Source organism: Phoca vitulina, unplaced genomic scaffold (genome assembly GCF_004348235.1).
Source record: "Phoca vitulina isolate PV1807 unplaced genomic scaffold, GSC_HSeal_1.0 scaffold2, whole genome shotgun sequence".
Taxonomy (NCBI): domain Eukaryota; kingdom Metazoa; phylum Chordata; class Mammalia; order Carnivora; family Phocidae; genus Phoca; species Phoca vitulina.
The window spans coordinates 21,529,098-21,554,844 of record NW_022589705.1 but is presented as its reverse complement, the minus strand read 5'-3'; the positions used below and the strand labels follow the sequence as shown (position 1 = coordinate 21,554,844).

At 36.4% G+C, this 25,747-nt stretch overlaps 1 protein-coding gene across 4 annotated transcripts in view; it reads left to right on the top strand.

Annotated features, from left to right (window-relative positions):
• The first annotated feature begins 20,964 nt into the window (after positions 1 to 20,964).
• The window catches only part of PTBP2 (polypyrimidine tract binding protein 2), a 94,122-nt gene continuing 89,339 nt past the window's right edge, over positions 20,965 to 25,747 (top strand). For all 4 annotated transcript variants that reach the window (XM_032423062.1, XM_032423058.1, XM_032423047.1 and 1 more), the window contains exons 1-2: positions 20,965 to 21,110; positions 22,840 to 22,870. In XM_032423062.1, the coding sequence (XP_032278953.1) occupies positions 21,103 to 21,110; positions 22,840 to 22,870 (39 nt within the window). In that variant the 5' untranslated portion in view covers positions 20,965 to 21,102. The remainder of the gene's footprint in view (positions 21,111 to 22,839; positions 22,871 to 25,747) is intronic.

Sequence of the window (25,747 nt, the reverse complement as noted above, 5' to 3'; positions counted from 1 at the left end):
TGTCCAAACACAGACACTTTTGAGAGTGGACAAGTGGAATCCAGACTATCCCAGACGAACTAGGTTATATGGCCACTCTGTATATAATCCACAGTATGCCTTAATATAAACTAACAACATAACATGGGGCTAACATAATGTGTCCAGGTGTATATGTTTTCTGATGTTCTGTCATACTATAGGGATAGATTTTATAGTATATAGGGAAAGAAATGGATGACATAGCTTTCAGTCAATTCTTCAAAAATAATTGTTTCCTCTGGCTAGAGCTTCAAAAGGTATTGAACAACAATGAATTAAAGATCAGTTTATCAGAGAGAGTCTCTATAAAATATTGCAGACTAAAACCAAATGCACATCTTCTAACAGCCAGTCAAACACAGGGTAGAATTTGCCTCTTCTATTACTTAGAATTAAGTTTCTTGTGAAGAAAATACTTACTATTGCTTTAATTCTAGGAAAATAGGGGAAAAAATTTCTCATTTATGTGAATGATAATTTGCTTACAAAATGAGAAGGTAGTTTAACTATGACAATAATAATGGTGTTTTAGACTTCTTCATTACAATATTAGAAATAATTTTGCTTTGAAAATAAAATGGACCTTAAAAAGATCAAGTACTATCATTTTTATGTAGCATTTCAATCTATATTAACTAATTTATTTTCTTTCTCAACCTAACAGTATCTTTATATTTAAAGTATGTTTCTGGTGGACAGTATATGGTTCTGCTTTTTATCCAGAAACTGATAATATCTACCTTTTAGTTGAACTGTTTAGCCATTAATATTTAATGTTAGTATTGATAAAATTGGGTTTAAATCTACCTTAGTTTTGCTTCCTCTTTATCCTATCTGCTTCATCATTTTCGTTTTCTTTTTTTGTCTTTTTTTTGGTTTTTGTTTGCTTGCTTTTAAATTTTTATTTAAATTCCAGTTAGTTGATATACAGTGTAATATTAGTTTTAGGTGTACAATACAGTGATTCAACACTTCATATAACACCCGGTGCTCATCACAAGTGTACTCTTTAATCCCCATCCCTACTTCACCCATCTCCCCCCTACCTCCCCTCTGGTAACCATCAGTTTGTCTCTGTAGTCAAGAGTCTATTTCTTGGTTTGCCTCCCTCTCTCTCTCTTTTTTTTTTTCCCATTTGCTCATTCATTTTGTTTCTTAAATTCCCTATATGAGTGAAATTGTATGGTATTTGTCTTTTTCAGACTGACTTATTTCACTTAGCATAATACTCCATAATAGCTCCATCCACATAGTTGTAAATGGCAAGATTTCATTCTTTTTTATGTCTGAGTAATATTCCATTATATATATACAAAATCTTCTTTATCCATTCATTAGTCCATGGATACTTGGGCTATTTCCATAATTTGGTTATTGTAGATAATGCTGCTATAAATATCAGGGTGCATGTATCCTTTTGAATTAGTATTTTTATATTCTTTGGGTAAATACCTAGTAGTGCAATTGCTGGATCATAGGGAGTTCCATTTTTTTAAAGATTTTATTTATTTATTTATTTGAGAGAGAGAGAGAGAAAGTGCGAGCATGACCAGGGATAGACAGAGGGAGAAGCAAACCCCCCGCTGAGCAGGGAGCCCGATCTCAGGACCCATGAGATGATGACCTGAGCCAAAGGCAGCTGTTTAACTGACTGAGCCACCCAGGTGCCCCAGGGTAGTTCTATTTTTAACTTTTTGAGGAACCTCCATACTATTTTCAAGAGTGGCTACACCAGTTTGCATTCAACACTGCAAGGGGGTTTCCTTTTTTCCACATCCTTGCCAGCACCTGTTGTTTCGTGTATTGTTGAATTTAGCCATTCTGACAGGTATGAGGTAATAAATATCTCATTGTAGTTTTGATTTGTATTTTCCTGACAATGAGTGATGTTGATATCTCTTCATATGTCTGTTGGCCATCTGTATGTCTTCTTTGGAAAAATGTCTATTCATGTCTTCTGCCCATTTTTTAATTGGATCATTTCTTTTTTGGGGGTGTTGAGCTTTATAAGTTCTTTTTGGGGGTGCCTGGGTGGCTCAGCCGTTAAGCGTCTGCCTTCGGCTCAGGTCATGATCTCAGGATTCTGGGATCAAGCCCCGCATCAGGCTCCCTGCTCAGTGGGGAGCCTACTTCTTCCTCTCACACTCTCCCTGCTTGTGTTCCCTCTCTCACTGTGTCTCTGTCAAATAAATGAATAAAATCTTTAAAAAATATATGTTTCTTTGTATATTTTGGATACTAAACCTTTTCAGATATGTCATTTGCAAGTATCTTCTTCCTTTCCATAGGTTGCCTTTTAGTTTTCTTGTCTTCTTTTGGATTGAGTATTTTTATGACACCATTTTATCTTTTCTGCTGACTGCTTAGCTATAATTCTTTGTTATATCCTCATAGTGGTGGCTGTAGGTTTTACAATATGCATCTTTGATCACAGTCTCCCTTTAAATATTATACCACTTCATGCATAATGTTAAAAAGCTCACATTATTCTTCCTTTCTTCCCCTTCCATCCCACATATTATTGTTGTCATACATTTACTTCTACATATGATATTTTTTTTCATTACAACATTGGAAAATAATTTTATTATTGAAATAAATAAAATAAATTAAAATGAAATACATGAAAAGACCAAATTTTATCATTTTATATACCATTTCAACCAATATTAATGACTTTCTTTTAACTCACAGTAAGTTGTTATTAATTTCTGCTTTAAGTGGTCAATTATCTTTTGAAGAAATTCTAAAAATAGAAAAATTTAAACATATCCACATATTTACCTTTTCCAAAACTTTTTATTCCATTATTAAGACTCAATTTCTATCTAATATAATTTCTTTTTATCTGAGAAATATTTTTCTTGTTGTGTAGATCGGCTGAGAAATTTTTTCCGCTTTGTCTGAAAAATAATTTTTTTCCTTAATTTTTGAAAGATATTTTCTCTGAATATTGAATTCTAGTTTGACAGCAATTTTTTTCAACACTTGAAAGATGTCATCGTATGTCTGGATTGCCATTTTTTTTTTCCAGTGAGAAGTCTGTATCCATTATTTTCTCTGGCTGCTTTTAACAGTTTGTCTTTATCATTAATTTTTAGCAACTTGCTTTTGATGTGTCTTTACGTGGGTTTTTGTGTGTTTATCTTGCTTTTGTTTGTTGAATTTGTGGACTTGTGGTTTTATAGTTTCTATCAAATTTGGAAAAATTTTTAGCCATTAAAATTCCCATCTTCCCCTCCAAGTCAAAACTTCAATTGCATGTGTTTCAGACTACTTAATATTGTACCATGGGTCCCTGAAACTCTTCATTTTTTTAGTCTTTTCTTTGCTTTTTGTGTATCAGTTTGTATAGTTTCTATTGATTTCTATGTCTTCAAGTTCATTGATCTTTTCTTCTGCAGTCTCTAAAAACTCCATTCAGCCCATCTGCCAGTTTTTTCAAATATTATCTTTTTCAGCACTAAAATTTCTGTGTGATTTTTTTATTTTGTTATATATGTTATATAATAATTTTATATATAATAATCTTTACACTTTTATTTCTGTCATTACATTTATGTTTTTCTTTAAGTGCTTGACTTTATTTATAATACCTATTTAATGTATGTGCTAAAACCCCTCATCTCTAGAGGTTTTGGGTATATTCCTATTGATTGATTGATATCTCTCTTAATATGAGTCTCATTTTTCTGCTTATGTACATGTCTTGTAATTTTGTATTGAGTTCTAGACAGCAAATTTTATGTTGCTGTGTGTCTGTGTTTTGTTGTCTTTAAAGAGTATTGAATTCAGTTTGGTAGGCATTTAGGTTACTTTTGGATCAATGTGACTCTTTCATGATTTTCTTTTTGTGACTTGGTCAGGGATGGTCAAGAGCATTCTTAACGCTAGTGCTAGTTAGCCCTACTGTTAAGGTGTGAGCTTTTTGGGTTTTCTGTTGAATGTCCAAGGAGTTCAACAAAGGCTCTGTACTATGGCTTATTAAAACTCAAATTTCTCCCACTCCTGTGTATCTCCTGGCCCTGTGTGAGTAATGGACATTGCTTAGCCTATAGCTCCTGAATCATTTTTGACCAGCCTTATGGAGTTTCACCCTATGCATGTGTAGCTCAGTATTCACCAGTAGACTCAAGAATAACTCTTGCAGATTTTTGGAGCTCTTTCTCTGTTCTCTTTCCTTTCCAGTTCTCATCAGTTCAAATTTCAGGTGTTTAGCCTCTCTTAAGTCTCATATCTGTCACCTCAACTTATTGAGAGTGTCATATTCTGCTTTGCTTACTTCTCTCCTTACCATATTCCAGGAAGTATCTTCAGGCACAAAGCTGAAGAGATCATAAAGTTCACCTCATTTGTTTTCTTTTTTCTCACTTATGCACTGCCTGTTGTCCAGTGTATGAAAACAGTTGTTTCTTTATATTTTTTCAAGTTTTCTAGTGTTCATTTTATTTTATTTTTGTATTTTTTAAAAAAGATTTTATTTATTTATTTGAGATAGAGTGAGAGAGAGTGAGAGAGAGAGAGAGAGCATGAGCAGGGCAGAGGGGCAAAGGGAGAGGGAGAAGCAGGCTCCCTGCTGAGCAGGGAGCCCCATGCAGGGCTCAATCCCGGGACTTAGAGATCATGACCTGAGGTGAAGGCAGATGCTTAACCAACTGAGCCACCCAGGAGCCCCTCTAGTGTTCATTTTAATGGAGGGAGGGCAAGTCAGGTCTCAGTTATTCTTTAATGGCTAAGGATGTTAATGAGCCTAGCCTAGATTCTTATCTGTGGTTGAAATGTCTTGACTGTTTGTTAGGGAAGTTATTGTTTTCCCCTGCATGCTGCTATATTAGTTGAGAACCCTGATTTTATCATACAGAAGTATGTTCTATTTGATTTACTCCTGAGAGCTGGAGATGGAACATAGCAATCTTAGAAGAAAAAAGAAAGAAAGAAAAAGAAAAGAGAGTGGCCTACTCCCTGTGGCCATTATTTCTGCTGTAGCTCAAGGATCTTGTCCCCAGTACAGCTAAGCCAGATGCCCAGACTGGTGAACTTTGTTGCTACCAGGGACTCACTCAGGAATTTTGCCATTATTTTTTAACCCAAATGGTATTAATGGTTAATTTCATTAACACTTTCTAAACTGTTTATGAACATTTGCATGCAGTATGTATGAAATATTTCACAATATAAATTAAGAGTTTTGCTTACAATAAGGATAAAATGTTGGAATTATGAAGTTCACATTTTGTATTTTAACCATTGTGAGATAAAAACATTCTGGTGGGCACAGTGCTACCATAAAACAACAAGCAAGCAAAGAAACAAACCAAGAAATAAAAACTTACTTGCCAATGGACCATGAACTCTAAAGGTATCCAGAGGAAATTTTTAATTATTATGATGAATTTGATTAAATATATTTCATATTGTAGTATGGTAAAAAGAATTGGTGGATCAAGGTGAAAAAATGTAGTTTCTACCCTTAAGGACCTACAGGGTATATGTGGTGGTGGAGTTGGGGAACCCAAGCTTAAGGAGATAATTGGAAAATAATAGATAAGAATGGGTGATGGAGAACCACAGAATATTATTACATCACAAAAGGAAAGATTTCATGTTGAAGTGACATATTAAATGACTCTGATAAAATAAGCAGAAATTAAATTAGGGAAAGGGCATATGCGGTGTGGTGTGGTGTGGAATGGCATAGTGCGGGAAAGTTGGAAAAGTCATAAACAGACATAAACAAAGGCATTGAGGTGAAAATGGAATGATGGGTGCAGGATATTGGTGTTCTATCTGTCTGGAACATAAAGTGGGAGACTGGCAATGCCTGGAAATGAGGCTCAACACTATGAAGAGTTTTACACTATGTTAACAAACTTGGACTTCACCTACGGTGAAATGGAGCCATTAGAGGATTTTAAGAAAGTTAGTTCCATATACAGACTTATTTTTGCACAGATGTCATGGAGTGTAGCATTCATAGGAATAAGAACAGTGGTTAGAAAAGTCAAATGATTATTATAGTAATTGAGTTAAAAGATGCCTGCCCCTAAAAAAGTTTAATGATAGAAGAGGGGGAGTAATTGACAGATCAAGGGCCCAGATAGTATAGCATCAAGGAACTGGAAAAGGCACCCTTCATCCTCAAAACTAGAAGAAAGGTATACATGTGAATGGTTTATGTAAATTATTTCATAGGTGAGAGATCGGCAAATTCAGAGAGATTATGCATTATGACCTCAGTTTTGTCAATGAAAGTGGCCTGAAAGTGAGTGGAGAATTGGATGAGATTTGTGCAGATTTGGAATAGTAGTCGAGGGAGAGGAAACAAAATACAGCTTAAGGGATTAGTAGAAGAAGCTGAGGATCCAGCTGCAGTTTGAAGTTACGATTTTATGGTCGCAGCATCTATAAAACTGGGAGATTTTTCACCTAGTGGCACTCAACTGCTCAGGTGTAGGAAAGAGAAGATGGTAGATTAAAGCTCTGATTCGGTTTTTGTTGCATTGAGTTGAGACAGTAGGGGTTCAGAGTTTTTCTGAGTAGCAATTAAAAGCTTTCTTTTGATAATCAAAACCTACCTTTTAAAACTTCTTTCTCATCTCCTATAAGGAGGGAAGAAAATGTATTCATCAGGGATCCTCTTGGGAAGAACAAAGTATAGAAATATTTGGAAGAATTAGTTCTTGGAGTTGTGACATCCAGTTGTACATTGAAGCAATAAATGATGCTCACTAGAATGATACGCATGAGCGAGGGAGGAAATTTTGGTTTGCTTCAACAGAGAGAAGGGAGAGTACAAAAACAAGAAGAAATAAAGCAGGAAGAGAGAGGGGCTGCAGATACCTAACCTGCACAATATAACTCCTCATTGTCACCTCTAAATATTCAGGGACAATCTAACAAATACTTGGTAGAAACTAATTTATCATGTCAATTAGACAAGGGACTGAATTTCACGTACAGGTTAATGCAAAATGTACAAATGCAGGAAACACAAACATAGGAACTAGAGACAGAGTAGATTATGAGAATTCAAGCTCCCAGGAATGGACATTGGTGATCCATGACAAGTTTACCTACAGTGTCAGGAAAGCCCCCCTAATAGCTTCTGAAGGACAGGATTCAAACTGATCCCTCGGTATCTCCTGACTGCTTAGCATATGCCTTATACAGAGGAAGCATTCAATAGATAAACTCTATTCTGAGTCATCCTTCCAAGGATGAATGCTACCTTTTACAAGAGGAACAGAAGGAAAAAAAGTGACTGGATCTCTGACCTTTCACTGCCTTCAAATAAACAACTCAAAGCACAGCTCAGCACTGTCATTTTCAAATAACAAGGGCATGACATTTTCAAACATTGGAATACTGTGATAGCACATGTAAATTTTCTAAGAGAGACTGTATAACCAGAAACATATGTGCATTCAGTAACTATTATAAATTCCTGTGGCTAGGCTACAAGGAAAGCCACCCTTGTAACAACTCTGTACCAAAAGCCACAGACGCCTGTTCTTAAAGGTAAGTGCTGGCTCTCAGCTCTCTGGTTGAGGTCATTGTCTGGAAAAAAATTTGTTAGGTTGGTCAGTACAGCAGTTAGTACTGGATTAAGCAATTATCAGGTTAAGTTTGTGTTTAGGATGCCAGCAAAGCTGGGACACCACATTTTTTTTTTTTTTTTTTAATGAAAGGCTTCCAAGTATAGTATAGGAAAATTTGGTGGGCAAGGCTTACTTTTTGTTTTTTAGATTATACTGGGAGCTGATGAGATGTGTAGGAGAGGAAAAAGTTTTCCTCAGCCTTCTTAGGATCCTTGGCTGGGTCTGAAAATTAAACTGGTAAAGATAGATTAACAGAAGAAAAGTATACACATTTTATTGACTTTTTACATGTATATGGAAGCCTTCACAAGAGAATGAAGAACTGAAGAAGTGACAGAGTAGGAAGCTGTTATTCCTTTTAGGAAAAGAAACAATAAATTTGTGAAGAATTGACAAAACAGAGGGGTTTGAGTTAGGGGTAGCAAGTGGTAAAGTAGTCACTGGGAAGATAAGGATGAGTTTAGTAAGATGAGTTGTACAGATTTCTTGACCCCAAATTCTCCATCTCTGGTGATAAGAACGTCGTCCTTCTTCCTTGTACTGGGAAAATATCTTTTATATGGGAGTTTCATGATCTGTTTCAGGGAATAGGGGTGAGGAGGATGGTGGAAGGTCAACATGATCTTCCTGCTTCTGCCCTTTTCTCAAAATCCTCCAGCTTAAGATAGTCAACATGCCAAGTTCCCATATTTTGCAGTAGCATGTCCTGAGCCCCATAAGATGGAAACCATACTTTTGTTAGTTTTGTTAGTAATTATGTCTTCAAAAATTACACTGTAGGTAGATATTTTCAGCAGACACAATGGCGTTGCATCCTAAACAAAGAAGTGGCAAACAAGTTGGGGTAGTCCCTGAGGAAAAAGAAAATACCCAAGTTCAATTTGATAAAGATAAAGGGCAGAAAATATGTCAGAATTTTGCCTTACTCATTCAGCTATCAAGTCTTAAGCAACTCAAGCTTACAGCTAACAATATGTTGACTGATAAAAATCCTTGGGGGACTGATTTAATGAATAGATAAGAATTATTCACATATTAATTATAATTAGCATATCAACTGTATGTAAATTACTTCTGAAGTATTTGAGGGTATTGAAGGTGCTTAGAAACAGTTGATAGTCTATGTTAACTTAAACATTCTGCTTACACTTATACAATTAAATTGTACTGTTCATAAGCAAGGAATTATTTTGACAAAGATGAACTTTATTTAAATTTAACTCAAGCTCAGACCTTCTAAATTACACAAAATCTGAATATTGTGGAGTATGTTGAAAGGTTTTGTTGTAGCTGTTAAATTCTCTTTTTTTTTTCCTTTTTTTCTCTTTTTAGTGGTATCAGGAAGGAATTCCAGAAGATGTGCCCATGCTTGACATGAGTAAAAAAGGCCCAAAGATTTATTTCATAAATTATTAAAACCTTATCTTAAAATATACCCTAATTGGTCACATTGCATTCCACAGCCTGTATAACATCTGAGTGGCCAGATTGGTATCTTCTTTTTAACTATATCCTTGTGCCCTATGGGATACAGGAAAAGAAAAAAAATCTCTTCCTCTGCCTACCTGAAGTTCTCCAACTGGAACCCTGTAAGTTAGGCTGACAAAAGACAGAATGAAGGGGGGGAAATCGGAGGAGGGACGAACCGTGAGAGACGATGGACTCTGAGAAACAAACTGAGGGTTCTAGAGGGGAGGGTGGTGGGGGGATGGGTTAGCCTGGTGATGGGTATTAAAGAGGGCACGTTCTGCATGGAGCACTGGGTGTTATGCACAAACAATGAATCATGGAACACTACATCAAAAACTAATGATGTAATATATGGTGATTGACATAACAATAAAAAAAAGACAGATTAATAAGAGAAAAACAAATGGAAGTTTACTAATATGTGTATTTCATATATACATGAGAGAAACTCAAGGGTTACTAACTCAAAGGGGTGGCTAGACCTTGGGCTTATATAGCATTATAACAAAGGAATAATACTTTTTTTAAAGAAGTAGCAAGACAAAGGAAAAGCACCTTGAGATTCTAGGACTCAAATCATGGGAAGGCAAATATCTGGGAAACTAACAATAGATAAAGGCTATTTAGTAAAGTTGTTATGTAGATTCTTCCAGTGCTGTTTCCAGGCTGATAAGGGTCTAAAGTTGTCTCCAGTGATTCACTTTTGTTGTTCCTAGTGGAGGGGAGGAAGGACATCTTTATAAATTTATGTCCTGCTTTTAGACAAATAGGAGAGCAGATTACATTTTATAAATTTGCTTCTCAATTGCCTTCAGCTCAAAATCATCCTTTTGCCAAAGTGGCATATTTTGAGTGGCAAATTCTTCTATGCTTCAAGGACAAGATTTTGCTTATTCCTGCCCAAACTTCACAAACCTCTCTGTATTTATAGAAATTGTGAGAAAAGGATAGTTTTTTTATGAGATATAAATAAACTGTTTTTCTCATTAATACCAAAGGAAAGTCCATCAGTCCATTGCATTTACCAGGTAAAATCAAGGCAATATTATCATATTATTAGCAATAATATCAGTGGGAAAATATCCTATTGGCCTATTATAGAAGCTTCAAATCAAAGATAGTTTCCAGGCTATACTTTCCTGAAAAAGCAACTAATATAAATATCTTGCTTAAATATCCTTGATGTATTCCAATGTTAAAGAGAAACTATAAATTCATTGTATTGGCTTTTTTCCCTTCTGAGATATCAAATGTGTCCAACAGGTAACAATTTTATGAAATAGTCTTATGACTTCAAAAAAGTTAAAATTTCAATGTCTACCCTAAATGTCTACCCAAATATCTTATAAGGACCCCATGTCCTCCCCTGCTTAAAACCTTCCAGCAACTTCTTATTGCATTGCCTTTAGGATAAGGTTCAAACTCATCAGCGTGGTATATACAGACATTTTAGGATCTGGTTTCATCTTCATTCTCCATTCCTTACACCAAAATTCTCAACACCATTAATATCTCTCTGTGGACACGTTCTGAGCACTTGATATTCTCTCCTGACTCCCTGCTTTGCAGATGCTGTTTCCCCTATAGGTGATGCCTTCTCTGCCTCGTCTACTGGCAACCAGAAAGCTTCAGCCCCCCCCCAGAAAACCTGATCATGTATCCTCAACATTCTCTAGCTTACATTCAAAAAAACATTGTGTGGGAGACATCTTTTGTGCTTTTCCTGGTTGTGCTGGTGCTGCACTGATTTTTTTTTTTTTTGCACTGAATTTTAATAATCGATTTTCTCATCTCTTCTCTCTACCAGAAATCAAATTAACTGAGGTTGAGGACAGTTAGTTTTTTTTTGTTTGTTTTCAGTATCTTGCACAGAGATTGAAATATGATTGTTTTTCAATAAATAAATAAATGTTAGATACCTTAATTTTCAAAAATTTTGAATAGCCACAGTCAATATATTTCTATACCGTTATAACCCAGATTATCATACCTGCAGTCTCATTCTCTTCTCTTTATCTTCTTTCAAGTCTCTGCTTAAATGTCATGTTATCAGGATGGCCTTTCCTAATCTCCTTGTTGAAACCTATCACTCAATTCTCATCTATTACCCTCTTTCTACACTGCCTTGCTATTTTTCGATATAGTAGTTATCATCTCCTGACATACATACATACATGCATAAATATTTTTTCTTGCTCTCCCCCTTGAATGTAAGTTCCTTGAGAGCAGAGTCTTTGTTTTGTTCTCTACTATATCTCTAGTCCCTAAAATAGTGTCTGAAACATAGAAAGTATGAATTTCATTCATTTAACAAATATTTATTGAGTGCCAGGTACTGTTCTAAGTGCTCAGTGTACATTGGTGAACAGAGTAAGCTCTTTCCCTTGTGAGTGGCCAGGGGGAGGCAGTGGTGAGGGAGGAAAAAAAAAAAAACAATAAAAAATCAACATAATAAATAAGGAAAATATTTGCTATATTGGAAGATGTTATGAGAAAATGAATATAGAGTGAAGAGGATCAGGTGTGCTAAGGGAGCAATTTGCACTATTAAATAGTGTGGTCAAATAAATATTTATGAATAAATAAATGTTTATTGAATAATACATATTTGTTCAATGAATGAATGAATATCTTCTATTGCATATGGTCAGCTATTTTATATATACTTAAACTTGGATTAGTTAAATAACTTCAGCTCACTAACAACCACAACACGAACGGAAACCTTTGGAATAGAAATTATTTTGTTTGAATGGGGTATTTCACCTAATGTAAAAAAAAAAAAAAAAAAAGCTAAATGTTTCATCCTACTCAGTTTAGGCAGCTAGAGGAATAGCAAACTCTGATAAATTGCCAGTCCATTGTTCTTTCCATTATATCAGACTGGTTCAAATTCAAACTTTCATTTCTGAGTTTACCTACTAGCCTTATGGAAAGACAGCACATTTTATGTATGTAGGTAAAGTCAACTTGTTTTTCTGTATTTCAGTCTTCCAAGCTATGAAATAGGATAAGGAAGAAAAGATTTGCCATCTGGCATGCAGGCATATCACTAGAAATATAATGTTCCTAAATGAACCTTTCTGCTAACTTCCCACTCTAGCTCATTTGTCTTATATATCTATGTAATTACTTATTCATATATTCAAACATTTTTATTGAGTGCCAATTCTGGTCCAGGGACTGTGCTAAGTAAGCACTTAGGATGTAGAGATGATTACCACTTTATTTAAGAAAGTCTGTTCATTAATTCATTCCACAATTATTTATTGACTATTTACTTTGTGCCAGGCATTGTTCTAGGTGTTGAGAGGGCAGCAAAGAACAAAAAATGCAAACTTACTGTTCTCATGTAGGTTGTACTTTGGGAGGAGAGACAAATAATAATTAACTAAACATATAGATACACGATATAATATTAGGCTCTTAATTCCTAAGAAGAGAAATAAAGTAAGGAAGGAAATAGAGTAATGGGATAGAGTTGCTATTTTAAATAAAATTCTCCAAGGAGGCCCATCTGAGAGGGTCATTTCTGAGCAAGACTTGAATGAAGTAAAGGAGAAAACCCTGTGAAGATGTAGAGAAGAGCATTCATGACAGAAAGCACTGCCTGAGGCTGACTTTCTTTGGCAGTGGGTTCTAGACACAAGGTAGCCTGTATCAGTAGGTATACCCTCAAGAGCCAACTGTGCTAGGATAGATTATTAATCCATGTTTAGTCATGTTTGTAGCTTGAAACCGACCATGGTGGAAGTATTTATGTCGTGCAAATCAACAAACATAACAAATCAGAGTTTTTCTCCCAGAGAGCCACTTCTTAAACATTTACTAACATATCACTGACTTTGTTCCCAAGTACTGAGGGAGGGGAGAGTGGTAGAGGTGAAATAATTTCCATAGGGGCCAGATCCGACTTCTGTGAGACCAGTTCTCTTGGTGGAGACCTAGCCAAAAGGTTCTGGTTGTTTCTTTATGTATCACTTCCTGGACCCCAGTGTTTGAGGTGGGGGAGTAAACTTGGTAGTCACTGCTCTGAGTAATTGGTAAATGGCATCAATGAAAAAGCCCTTCCTCCCTACCCTTGCACTTCTATGCCACTCTCAATTTTTTTTAAATGTTTAGTCCATAACACCTGTTTTATCATGTTCACGGTACCACCACCAACTAAACCTGAAAGAATAAAAAAGCTAAGTGGAGGACCGAACAGAAAATACTACCACCTCCTGCTCCCGCCAAAAGTGAACAGAACATAACAGCATTAAGGTACCTAAATAAAAATATACAGTTCATTTGTGAAGCCCCCAAATACTCAACATTTTAGAACTGTTATCACAATTTTTTAAGACTTTATTTCAAGTATTAATATGATGGAAATGATGGTAAGGCAACTAATACATTGCAAAAAAATGTCATACAGCGTATTTTTTTTTCAATTAATTGACAGTATATGCAGTTACAGTTAATGTGTAGACAGAATCTTATTTTTACCCATTTTATATAAATGATAGAAGATTTAGTTTATTAACCCAGATCCTATACACATAAATAATACTTTAAAGCAAAATGAAGTGTTATTGATTATAACTCTTTGGTTGCAAGTAATAGAAACAACTTGACTGACTTACAGAAAAGAAAGAGAGAAAGGGAAAGACCTTAGGAAGGACTGGAACTAGGAACTAGAAAGCCTGATAGCCAGGTAGTGCAAGTATAGTCTCTGTTACTTAGTGTTGCTCTCTTCTTTGTATCAGCTTCAATCCTTTATTCCTTCTGCAGACCAGTTATCTACACTCCTTAGCTCACAGTAGAATAGAGTTGTCCATTACTTCTGAGTTAAGATGTTACCTTTCTAATCACTTAAGAACACCGACTGAGAGTTTTTCCTCCTATATCTAAGTTTCGAGGTGGAAGAATTTGATTGACACACTTTGCTAAGCTGCCCGTTCTTGGTCTAACCAGCTACGGCCAAAGGAACTGGGCTTTCACATTACAAATAGGGCTGCTGAAAGCCCATCATGTGAAGAGAGTCAGGGAATTGAGAAAGAGATAGTTCACAGAGAAAGAACATGTATTTATGGGCTAAGCAAATATACTCTAAGTGCCCACATCAAAATACTTCATAGCAAATTCAAGAGTAGAAAGGGACTCAAAAAATCACCTAGTTCAATCCACTGCCCTGTGCAGTGATCTCTTCCATCCTGTCTCTGATGGATGCATTCAGCCTCTGCTTGAACATATAATAACAGAGAGCTGACTAAAGCATGAGGCCACTCATTCCAATGTGAGGCACTTTTATTGTTAGAAGGTTCATTCTTGCACTGAGCTGAAATTTGCCTCTCTGTAACTTTAATCCATTCTACTTTGTGGAACAATAAATAATATGCTTAATTCCTCTTTTTACATGACAGCCCTTTATTTATTTAAGGATGACTAACATATTCTTCACTGGTTTTCCGCAGGGTAAACATCTCCAACTCTTTCAAACATCCTTTCTCTGATATGAATCCCTCATCCTTCCCTATTTTAATGGCTAGTTTGCTTTCAATTGTCTAGAAAAGATATTCCTACTCCAAATGTATAAAGCAGTAAAGGAATCTCCCTGGCTCACATCACTGGCAGGTCTACTAGAGTCAGTCTTCAGAACGTAGGTGATCCAGCAGCTCAGTTATTCATTCATCCTTCAGCAAATGCTTGGGGAGCCTCTACTTTGTGCCAGGAATTTGTTCTAGGCCCGTGAGATACATCAAGGCCAAAACAAACTGTTGGTTCTAGAGCTTATATTCCAACAGAGGGAGACAGATGGTAAGCAATAAATGTAGAAAAAATAAATTATACAGTACATTAGAATGTGGTGAGTGCCTTTAATAAAAAGAGTAGATAGAGCAAGGAAAGGGGGACTGAGATGATTGGAGCAGGGTGGCAGGTGGCTGTATTTAGTAGTGTGATCAGTGTGCATCTCATTGAGATTGCCAACAATAACGCCCTCTACAATTATCCTGGTCTAACATTTTCTTAACATTTATTCTAACTAAACATAATCTGTGGGCAAAATTTGAGTACAATACTTTCATTTCATAAACAAATCCTAAGATTATAATTATTTTGGTTCAATACTTTATGATTTCTTTATAGGGTCTGTCATCAAACCATGTATCCCCTAATGTGTAGAGTATTTTGCAGCTATTTCTTTTAACCTAAATAGGAGACCTTACACCTATATTCCTGTTGCATTCCTTTCAATATAAACTTGAATGCTGATTCTATCTTCCTAGTATAGATTATCTGTGATTTGCAAATTTGGTAAACATACTTCATTGTAAATATTAAATAAGGACAAAATCGTATTCTTCTTTTCTTAAAAAGACACTTTGTTTCTCTAATAGAATATGGGTGTAGGGGGTCAGGGAATCATAGACAGAGGTGACAATGCTCCAAGAGAGACATCTATTGCAAAATAATTAAGAGACTTAACCAAATCTGAACTATTTTCAGCTCTCAATTCTCAGTTTTTCATTGCTAGTGTTAAGGAGCAAATGTATCCAAACTACTTTTAAAACTTTCAAGATATTGAAAGATTTTGAAAAAGCTGATGGTTTCCATTTGTTATTTGGTTCCTTTCTTTGTGAAGTTATCAAAGAAGAATTCAGCTGGGAAGAGTTACTCATTCCAGGAATGAGTTTAAAACCTGTATTTTTATTTGCAAATCGCTTGTCAGTTATCATTTATGTGGCTATTTACATAAAGCCACATAACTTATAATGTGGATTTTATAATATATTTATAACATTTCATAATTTATAATATTTTAAAGCAAAATGATGTTGTTTTCTTTGTATGTAGGATTTTTTTTTCTCATCTTTTACTTTTCTGTGTATTTTTCTTTACTTTTCTCATTCTCTCCCCTAGTTTAGTCCTTTATGCATGATCATTCTAAAAACTGCTGATCCACTCAAACTATTGTGTTCTCTTCCAAGAATAATCTCTATTATATGCACAGTATAGGAAGGACAGCCAGCTATGATGAGCTTTTTTCAGTGAGCATGTAGATAAGCAGTCACTTTTGCTGAATACAAAAGAGGCAATGTTTGTGCTAAGACAGTCCTTTGCTCGCTGCCATCTAATCCTTTCGTTTTTTAATGTAAAATGTATTTTTATCAAAGTAACACATGCACAAAGCTTAACAAGTAAATAGTTCTGGAAGATTTATTATGAAATAAACAAAACCAAAACTATACTCTTCTGTCTCACCCTTTTCTTATCCCCAAGTACCATTCCCAGAAACAACCACTTTGAACTCTTTTCCCTGATTCTCCTGGTATTTACCTCTATGCTTCTGAGTGATATGCTCACTTGCTATTTTCTCAACTATCAATTCTAGACATATTCTATTGACTTCCTACTTTGGAATATGAGAATTTATATTCCTGCCACACACACAGACACACACACATACACACATCCATACTTCTATCCTCCCATGAAATTGTTTCATAACCTTAATTTTATTAATATTCAGTGCTTACATTATTATGAAGATGTAACTATTTTTATGATTGATCCAGAGTGCATTGTGATTTATTTACTTACAACTTTTTATTTATCTCAGAGTTAATTTTTTTCCTCTAAGCTTGCCAACAGCACTACAAAACTCTGCTCAATATAGTCAGACATTTTTGGTCTACATAAGTTCCATGCTTTTTCTTGGAGACATCTTTCCTGGGGCCTTCTGTTCTCATATTGTATTGGAACCCGAGCACTGTTGTACCACTGTATAGCTCTTGGCCTAGGTCTTCTTTGATCAATATCTAATTTACTTTTCCTCTCTTATATGTTGTATCTCTGGCTTCCTGGATACCATATGTTCTTTACTGATGTATTCCCTCATTGGGAAATATATCTTCCAGAAGATTTCCAAGAAGAAATGCATAGGGAACAAACTTTCTGACATACAAATGTAATATATTTAGAAGTGTGTTTATTCTATTTTTATACAAATTGATAGTGTGGAAAGGAATCCTTGTTCTCAGTACTTAGGAAGCTTTGTGCTATGCCTGCTGGGGAGGGAGACAGGTGGGCATTGACAGGTGAAAAAGGGTATCTTAGTACAGTTTTATCTTGAATTTCTCTTATAAGTGAGGTTGAGCATTTTTGTTTTTACTTTTCTGTAATATTTATCCATATTCTATTTGTATGCTTACTTTTCTATTTGGTTGTTGACTTTTTTATTTGTAGGAACTCCTTATATATTAAAGAAATCAGGCCCCCTTTTTACAATAGGAATTGCTAATATTTTCTCACAAGGGCTCAAGGACCTGGAAGATAATTTGATAGCATTTTTAAAGATTGAAAATACATTCTACCCAGGAATTTAGTTTGTGGTATTTTTCCAGCAGATATATTCACACATATGGAAAATGACTTAGAAGCAAGAGTTTTGATTGCAGAATTGCTTGTAAATAGTAAGATTGGAGGCAACCTAAATGTTCATCAGTGAGATCCAGTGAAATAAATCATGATTTACTCATTTGGTGGAATATTATGCAGCCATATATGAAGAATGAGACAGTTCTAAATGTACTGATAAGGAAAGATCTCTATGACATATTTTTTAAGTTAAAACATAAGTTGCAGAAAAGTGTATACTGTAATTATTACTTCAAAATAAAAACTAAAACTATATATGCAATCAATTTATGCATTAGAACATTATGCAATAAACTGGTAAGATGGATTGCTTCTGGAATACAGTAGCTGGGGAGCAGGCGTGGAAGGTATATGCCTTTTCTTTTTGTAACCGCTTTATTGATATATAATTTATATACTATGAAATTCACCAATATTAACTGTATAATTCAATGAATTTTAGTATACTTAGTATATTATACAACTATCACTACAATCTAGTTTTAGAATATTTCCATTAGCCGAAAAAGAAACCTGGGTCCATTTACAATTAGTCCCCATTTTCACTCTCAGCCTTAGGCAACCATTAATCTGTTTTCTGTCTGTCTATATTTGCCCTTTCTGGGCATTTTATATATGCTTTTATATCTTTTGAATTAACTTTCCCTATTTTGAATTTATATCACCTATTCAAAAATACATACCAAAAAACCTGATCTAATTGATCATATTATTATTCCTTCTTCTCATAAGAAGAAACTGCTTTATGAAAAAGTTAAAGGAAGTCGTTGGTACTACCAGCCAATGAGAGGTGGAGATAGGAATAAAATCAAAACATTATGAACAAGATCCTATTTCCTACTTTTATTGCATCCTTTAGATCTCATTTTGACTTGGCATACACTGAAATTTAGATTTAATCATTGTTCACATAAGTGTAAATCTCTGTAAAAGGTCAAAACATTTACCACTCAGAAGGGAAAGAACAAATCATTACACTGAAAAAAGATATGGGTATGAAAATAATATTCTACAGGCACTTCACTTTTTATTGCCTTATTTTGTTAGGAACCCATAAACACTAATATAATCTTGTCATATATTAAAAAGGCTGGCCATCTGCTAATGTTGAGATTAATAATCTGCCCCATGGTTCACTCATAAATTCATACAAATTTAGATTTGGGTGAGGTTTCAGAAATTTATCTATGACATCTTCCCAGATTTATTCCACTAGATACCAGCCAATCTAATTACTTCAGTGACATGTTTAACCTTTGTGAAAATCTCTATATAGATTTATTTATACCAATATTGTTGGCTGTTAACAATCCAAGAGCTAAATTTGTTACTGGTTTCTTGTCAAGTGAATAATAATAGTTAATAACAAAAATAGTAAGTATGATGATAGAACCCTTTACTGAATATTTACTGTAACCCATCACTGAACTAGAGGGGTGTTTTACATACATTAAGGCATTTAGACTTCAGAACCGTCTAGGATGAAGGCCCTATTTTTAATCCCATTTTCATTTTCAGTAAAGTAATCCCATTATTTTCAGTAATGGAAACTTTTTCCTGGAGAGGTTAATGAACATGCCTAATGTCACACAGCTGCTAAATGAAAGAGCTCAAATTTGAACCCAGTTTTTAATCAACATGCTTTTGTGATATACATTGCTGCATTAGCCTCATTCCTGACTCCATATTATACTTTTGTCCTTTTGCCTTATTCCCTCTCATTTGACTTTGTTATTTCATCTGATATTTTATATGACTTGACTTGTAAAGAATCTTAAATTTTTTCTAGATAGTGATGGGTTTAAATAAGCAAGCATATTGACTATTGCTTGTTCATAGTCTTGCACTTTATTAGGAGAAAAAAAAATAAAGAAAAACGTGTTTTTGTGAATACTGTAATTTCTTTTGGCACCTAAGGATAGGCTTCCCCTCAGGAGATAGTTTGTCTTTGCCAATAGATCAATATTGATTGAGTCAATGTGGAGAATACAGAAAATTATGCTAGAGTTCCTGCCCTTTGGGAGCTTACATATTGTTGAGGGAAAATACATGTACAAAACCACGAACAGGTGAAAAGTGATTATTAATGGCATATAATGGGTCCTTTATGTACTGTAAGTCAATGGTGAAGGCAAAGGAAAGGCATTGTTGGAAATAGATACTTTTAAGGATTGCCAATCCCTGAGGTAAGTCAAGAATTTTTAACATTTGTGTGCTTTGAAGAGTTCTATAGCAAAACACTTGGACAAGATGCTCTTTAAGTTCTGTCCGCCTTAAAAATAATATAATTTTATGAATTATACAGAAAGTACCATTTAGTACAGTGAAATTCCCGTTAGTAATGGGGTAAGAGGGTTGCATCAAGGATGTATAGGAAAACCAAACTGGGCACTGAGAGTAACTGGAGAAATATAGGGAATATTTTTCGTTTCTCAGGATTTTAAGTACATTTGTGTTTGTGTTGTGGTTGGGGGTGATGGGCGGAGAAGAGGGTAAATTGCTGGCAAAGCAGTCACCCACTGAGCGAATTTCTCCCAAATGGATGCTTGTTCAAACTTTGTTGAACCTCTGAAAAACAAGTTAAAGAAAAGGTCCAATATGGTATTAGAATCAAAATGGAGACCGTGAGATACATGGACAAGAGAGTCAATTTGTGTAGCCCACTTTAATGTTCCTTTCCTCTCTAACCAATGGTGAAGACTGAGGTACCACTCTCATCCCCACTTTCCCTTTCAAGCCCCCAAATGGTAGATCCTAATTTATCCTAGCATTTTTCGTAACTACTCTTCACCACATGGCTCAACCGGTCTTCTCTTCCATCCAGGGCATTGTGACTATTTCCTACAGGTGCCCACTAATCATCAGCTGAGGTGAGAATCACATTTTCCTCCAGTTGGCGTGAAACTACAAGTGTCTGGAAGCAAAAGCCTAGGTTTCAGTCTGATATCCAATAAGCAGTGGTCTCATTTAATGGGGATAAAGGTGTTTTGTTTTTTGTATCTGTTTTTGTTTTAGAGGATGGAGAGGGTCTGCAAATAAAAGATGGCGTAAGAGGAAAGCTATAAAATAGTTTTTCCTTGGCCTGAGTAGGTCGAGGGTAGCCAAGTTGGGACCTGGTTTGGAGCGAAAAGTGGAGGCTGCCTGGGAACACTCCTACGGTCCCGGGACCACCCTCCTGAGGTGCAGGGCAGTGGGTGTGGAGGGTTGAGAGGTGTACCACCCACGCCTCCCAAGAAGGACATCAGGGACTTCTCAGAGGACCGTCCAGAAGGAAGCCAGGCCGCCGAGCTCCACAGCAGCAGGCCCGAGCCCAGAGGGCGGAGGGCGGAGGGCTCCAGGCGCGCGGCGGCGCGGGGGAAGCGACGGCGGCAGCGCCCACTCCCCCTCGTCCCCGTGCCCCGCCGCTCGCCTTCCGCAGCCGGGCGCCGGCGCGCTCGGCTCTTTCCGCCGCCGCCGCTGCCGCGCGCTGCCCCGTGCGCTCCGGCACCTTCGGCAATTTCCGTCGGGCCCTGGCCGCCATTTTCTCGCCGCTTGTGTGTCTCGCAGGCTGCGTGGCTCGGTTCTTGTGAGCGAAGCTTTGTCCGGTTCGGCAATGGACGGGTATGTAATGGGGCCGGCGAGGAGGTGTGTGAGAGGGGAGTTGGACGGTCCTTCGGCCCGGTCCGGGGTCGGCCAGAAACCCTCCGGCGGCCCCTCCCAGGGCTGGGCTGCCGTTACCCAACCCCCGCCCCATCGCACACACCCCTCCCTTCGCTTCCCCCCGGCGGGCTCCGGTCGAGAAAATGAGAAAGAAAGCGGGCTTGTAGACAGGAGAGGCATTGGGGCGATGGCGGGGGTGGCGACCCCGGAGGGGGGGCGGGTACGGGCTTGGCGGCGGGGGATGGGGTGGGAACCCCAGAACGTCTGGCCCGTCCCTGCCCCCTCTAGGAGCCATTTCGATCCGTAACCTGGGACCCGAACCCTGGTTAGCCGCGCCTGTGGAAGCGAGTGTAGTGCCAACCTGTGTGGGGGGTTGCTGGGGGAGAGAAGAGAGGCATCTGTGTGCACCCCAGCCGTCCCCAACCTCCCCGGCCTCGCCTGGCCCGCCCTGGCTGGGGGAGATGCCGGTGGCGGGAGCTCGGGGGAAAGCTAAGTGGGAGCCGCTGGGGAAGGCGGGGGTGGGGAGGGCTGCGGCGGCGGGAGGAAGGGGGAAGGCAGATGTCATACTCCTTTGTTTTCACTTGAGTCTGGTAGTGGGGGTGGGAGACAGAAAAAATGCCTTTTTGTGGGGGCCTAAGAATATTCAAGGCTTGGCAAGAGGGCCCAGAAATTAAATCATCTAAAAAAACCAAGTGTTTGTGGTCGACATCAGTCACATGGGCAAAGGCCAACAGCCATGGCAGAAACAAGAGCAGTTAGTCAACACAGGGCCATTTTTTTAAGCCACTTTGACCGGTTTCTGGAAAAACAAAAACAACTACAAAAAGCTACAGAACCGTGCTGCATCTTTGAGGGCCCGCGTGGAGATAGAATGCTGAGTGAGGTGAGGCAAGGGCTTTGGGAAATGACTCGGACCGGGGTCTCCCTGGTACTTAATGCTCTACATCTGAAGAGACTCGTAATGATTTAACTAATTGTTGGAAAAGAGGCACCCTTGAGGGCGAAAATACAGCTGTATTCAGCCTTCTGGGGGTATAAAAACTATCATTTAAAAAGCACATTTATTAGAATCAGTGACAAAATATGAAGAGCCAAATAAAATGTGAGTTTATTTTGATTAAGTATTTGGAGTTTAGTGTTTGGTTTTTTTTTTTTTTTTTTTGGAGTTTAGTGTTTTTAAAAGATACTAAGGGAAGACCTTATCAAAGTTAACAAAGTAACAAAACTTAAATTATCCTAGAGATTGTTTTCCCCATGAAACATAAATCTGGAGAAGTTCACTGTTTCCCCAGATAAACATGGAAATTGATGACAAAAATTAGTAGTGGAATTAATGTTTCCTAATTCTATCAAGATAACTAAAGAGTTGGTTTAAGTTTTAAATTATTAATGTAAGTGTACAAGCTTTGCTGAAATGGCATTATACTGCTTGGGGTTTTGTTCTTTTTGATATTTAAAGGGTTGTTTAAAAAATACCGGAAGTTTAGTGAATTTATCTCAAGTTTGAAAGCAATTTCTAGAAAACCGAGTTGAAAATAGTACAAAGAAGTGTCACTGACAATCTATGTATTTGTTTTCCGTTTGCACGGTGAGTGGAGGATTTATGAATGATGAACTACCCTAAAAAGTTTGAGTCCAGCAATGATCATTAGAAAAATAATGAGGTTGAAACTATTTTTTTTCTTTACAGAATTGTCACTGAGGTTGCAGTTGGCGTGAAGGTAGGAAAAAATTGAAACTGATGAAAACTGAATTGCTGAATCTACTGTTACCATTAATGAAAATTTTCAGTTAGCTTTTGAAAGTTACAGTTAACAAAAGTGTAAAGTGTTTCGTTGAATTTTAAAAGTTGGGTTATATAGTTTATAATCTATACAGACAAAAACTAAGTTTTTCTAGAAAAGCAGTCTGTGAGAACATTTTAAAGTAGGTATGAATGCTGTTCAGGGTTGAAAAATGTTTTCAGACATGGCTTTTGGTGACTGTATAAATGATATCCCAATTTTCTGAGGGGAAATTATGGTTTTAAATGGACAGATAAGTGATTTGACCTAAATCATGCAATTCTATTAATCTGAGTTTTTTTTTACTTTTGATTATGAATACTAAAATACATATTTCAGTAATGAGCCACATTAGAAATCAGTTATCTTGATACTTAAACTTGTTTAGGCAATTAGCTTCAAATTAGAGTCAGAAGTTAAGGGCTGGTTTGTCTTTCCATTAAAGGAAAATAGGCTTTATGGTAGAGATCATTTGGAATCTTTCCTCACTTTTTGGCCAGGAAAACTACTCCTTTAGACCTGCTTAGGCTTTTTATTTCCTGGAGTTCTTGCTTATTTTAACAGTGTAATATGTTAAAAATTTTTTTGCAAACCTGTCTACCTTGTTGGGGCATGGTTCTTGTCTTCTGTTTTTTTAAATTTTTCAAACCTAGCACATCTTCCAGGCCTCATACACAAATACTTGTTGATGGAATGACATTTCCCCCTTTCAAGTGTGAGTAGTCTTGAGAGGCTGTGTCCTTAGTGTAGTGATGGTGACTATTTACAATATTTTTTAGAATTCTTAAAATTTTATCCACAACAATGTGAAATTCTTTAGAATACTTTAGGAGCTATTTTGTTTTTTCATGTTCTCTGCCCTATAGTGCACTAGAAGTTTGTCCATACTTTAGTATTTAGGCTTATTTTTTGAGTTCATATTACATAGATTGGGGGAGAAATAGTGAGCCTTTTCTAGGGAAGGTATTCTTATTTGGCAATGATACTTTCTAAGTTGAGGTAGTTGCAGGATTTGAAATCAGGAATAGGTCAAGAGTGCAAGATACAGAATGTATAGTTACCATCCAAATAGGTATCCTCTGGAATTTTGTAAAAGAATGAATGATACAAGTCTGAGTTGTCCACTGTTAGTGGATGAGGAGAGAAGGAGCTTAGACAAGAGGGAAGAGAAAGGAGGAGACAAAGAATTGGATGTCCAGGTATGGTTTATTGGTTTTACCAGTTTTCTGTACTAGTAGTTCGAGGAGAAAAAATTGGAAAATGATGTAAAAATAATTGCCAACCTTTTTTTTAATCCATTGTTTAATATAAAAATTTGAATAACTGAAGTTTCATTTTATGAACTTATTCTGAGATAGTGGTTAAGAATTTTTGCTTGGGAGTCATGCCTGTGTACGAGTAATTAAGTTTTTGTATGTATATTTTTTTTAATGTGCACGGTTAAAAAAATTCATAGTGGTAAGTATTTCTCCGAGTCCTAGTCCTATTTCTCAGGTGTAGATGATTATGTTAAATTTTTTCTGGTGCATTTTTTTCCTGAAGTGTTATTAGTTTGTATATTATCAAACATTAGCATCCTAGCTTATTTATACAAATGGGTTCATACCACGTGTAGTGGCCGACATCTTGCCTTTTTAAAAAAATAGCTTTATTGAGATAAAATTTGACATAAAGTAAACTGCACGTATCTAAAGTGTACAATTTTTTGACATATGAATACACCTATGAGACCATTACCACAGCAAAGATAATGAGCATCCATCACCCCCAAAAGTATTGTTTTGCCTTTTTGTGATCCCTGCCTTTTGCCTTTCTTTCCTGAAGCAGCCATTGCTTTCTGTCACTATAGGTTAGTTTGCATTTTTTAGAATTTTAAATGAATCAAAATGTACCCTTTTTTTTGTTTGTTTTTTGGTCTTATTTCACTCGGTGTAATTATTTTGAGATTTACCCATGTTGTTTATCAATAGTCTATTCCTTTTTCTTTGCTTAGTAATATTACATTTTATGGCTATACAGCAATTTGTTTATCCATTCAACTCTTGATGGGCATTTGGGTTGTTTCCAGTTTTTTGACTATTGTAAATAAAGCTACTGTGAACATACTTGTAAAAGTCTTTGTGTGAACTTTCATTTCTCCTGGGGAAATACCTTGATTGGAATGGCTGGATCATATGGTAGGTATATGCTTTTTAACTTTTTAAAGTTTTAAGAAACTATAGACCATTTTCCAAAGTGGTTGTACTATTTTTACCTTGCCACCAGTAGGGTATGAGATTTCCAGTCCTTCCATATTCTCTCCAGTGCCTGTGATTATAGACATTCTGGTAGGTGTGAAGTGTTAATCTCCTTGTGGTTTTAATTTGCATTTCTCTCAGGTCTGTGATGTTAATTATCTTTTCATGTGCTTTTTGCCAGCTGTATATCATCTTGGGTGACCTGTCTCTATATCTCTTGCCCACTTTTTAAACTGGGTTACTGTTGAGTTTTAAGAGGTCTTCATTCTGGTTGTTATAAGTCCTTTATCAGATATATGGTTAATATTTTCTACTATTTGTGTTCACTTTCTCAATAGTGTCTTTTGAAGAACAGCAGTTTTTAATTCTAATCAACTGAAGTTTACCAATTTTATCTTGTATGTCTCATGCGTTTGGTGTCATATCTAAGCCATCTTTGCGTAACCCAAGGTCACAAAGATTTTCTCCTTTGATTTCTAATAGAAGTTTTAGTTTTTGGTTATGCATTTAAGTTTTTTTGAGTTAATTTTTTTTAATATGGTGCAAAATATGTCAACATATTTTGTTTTGGGGTATG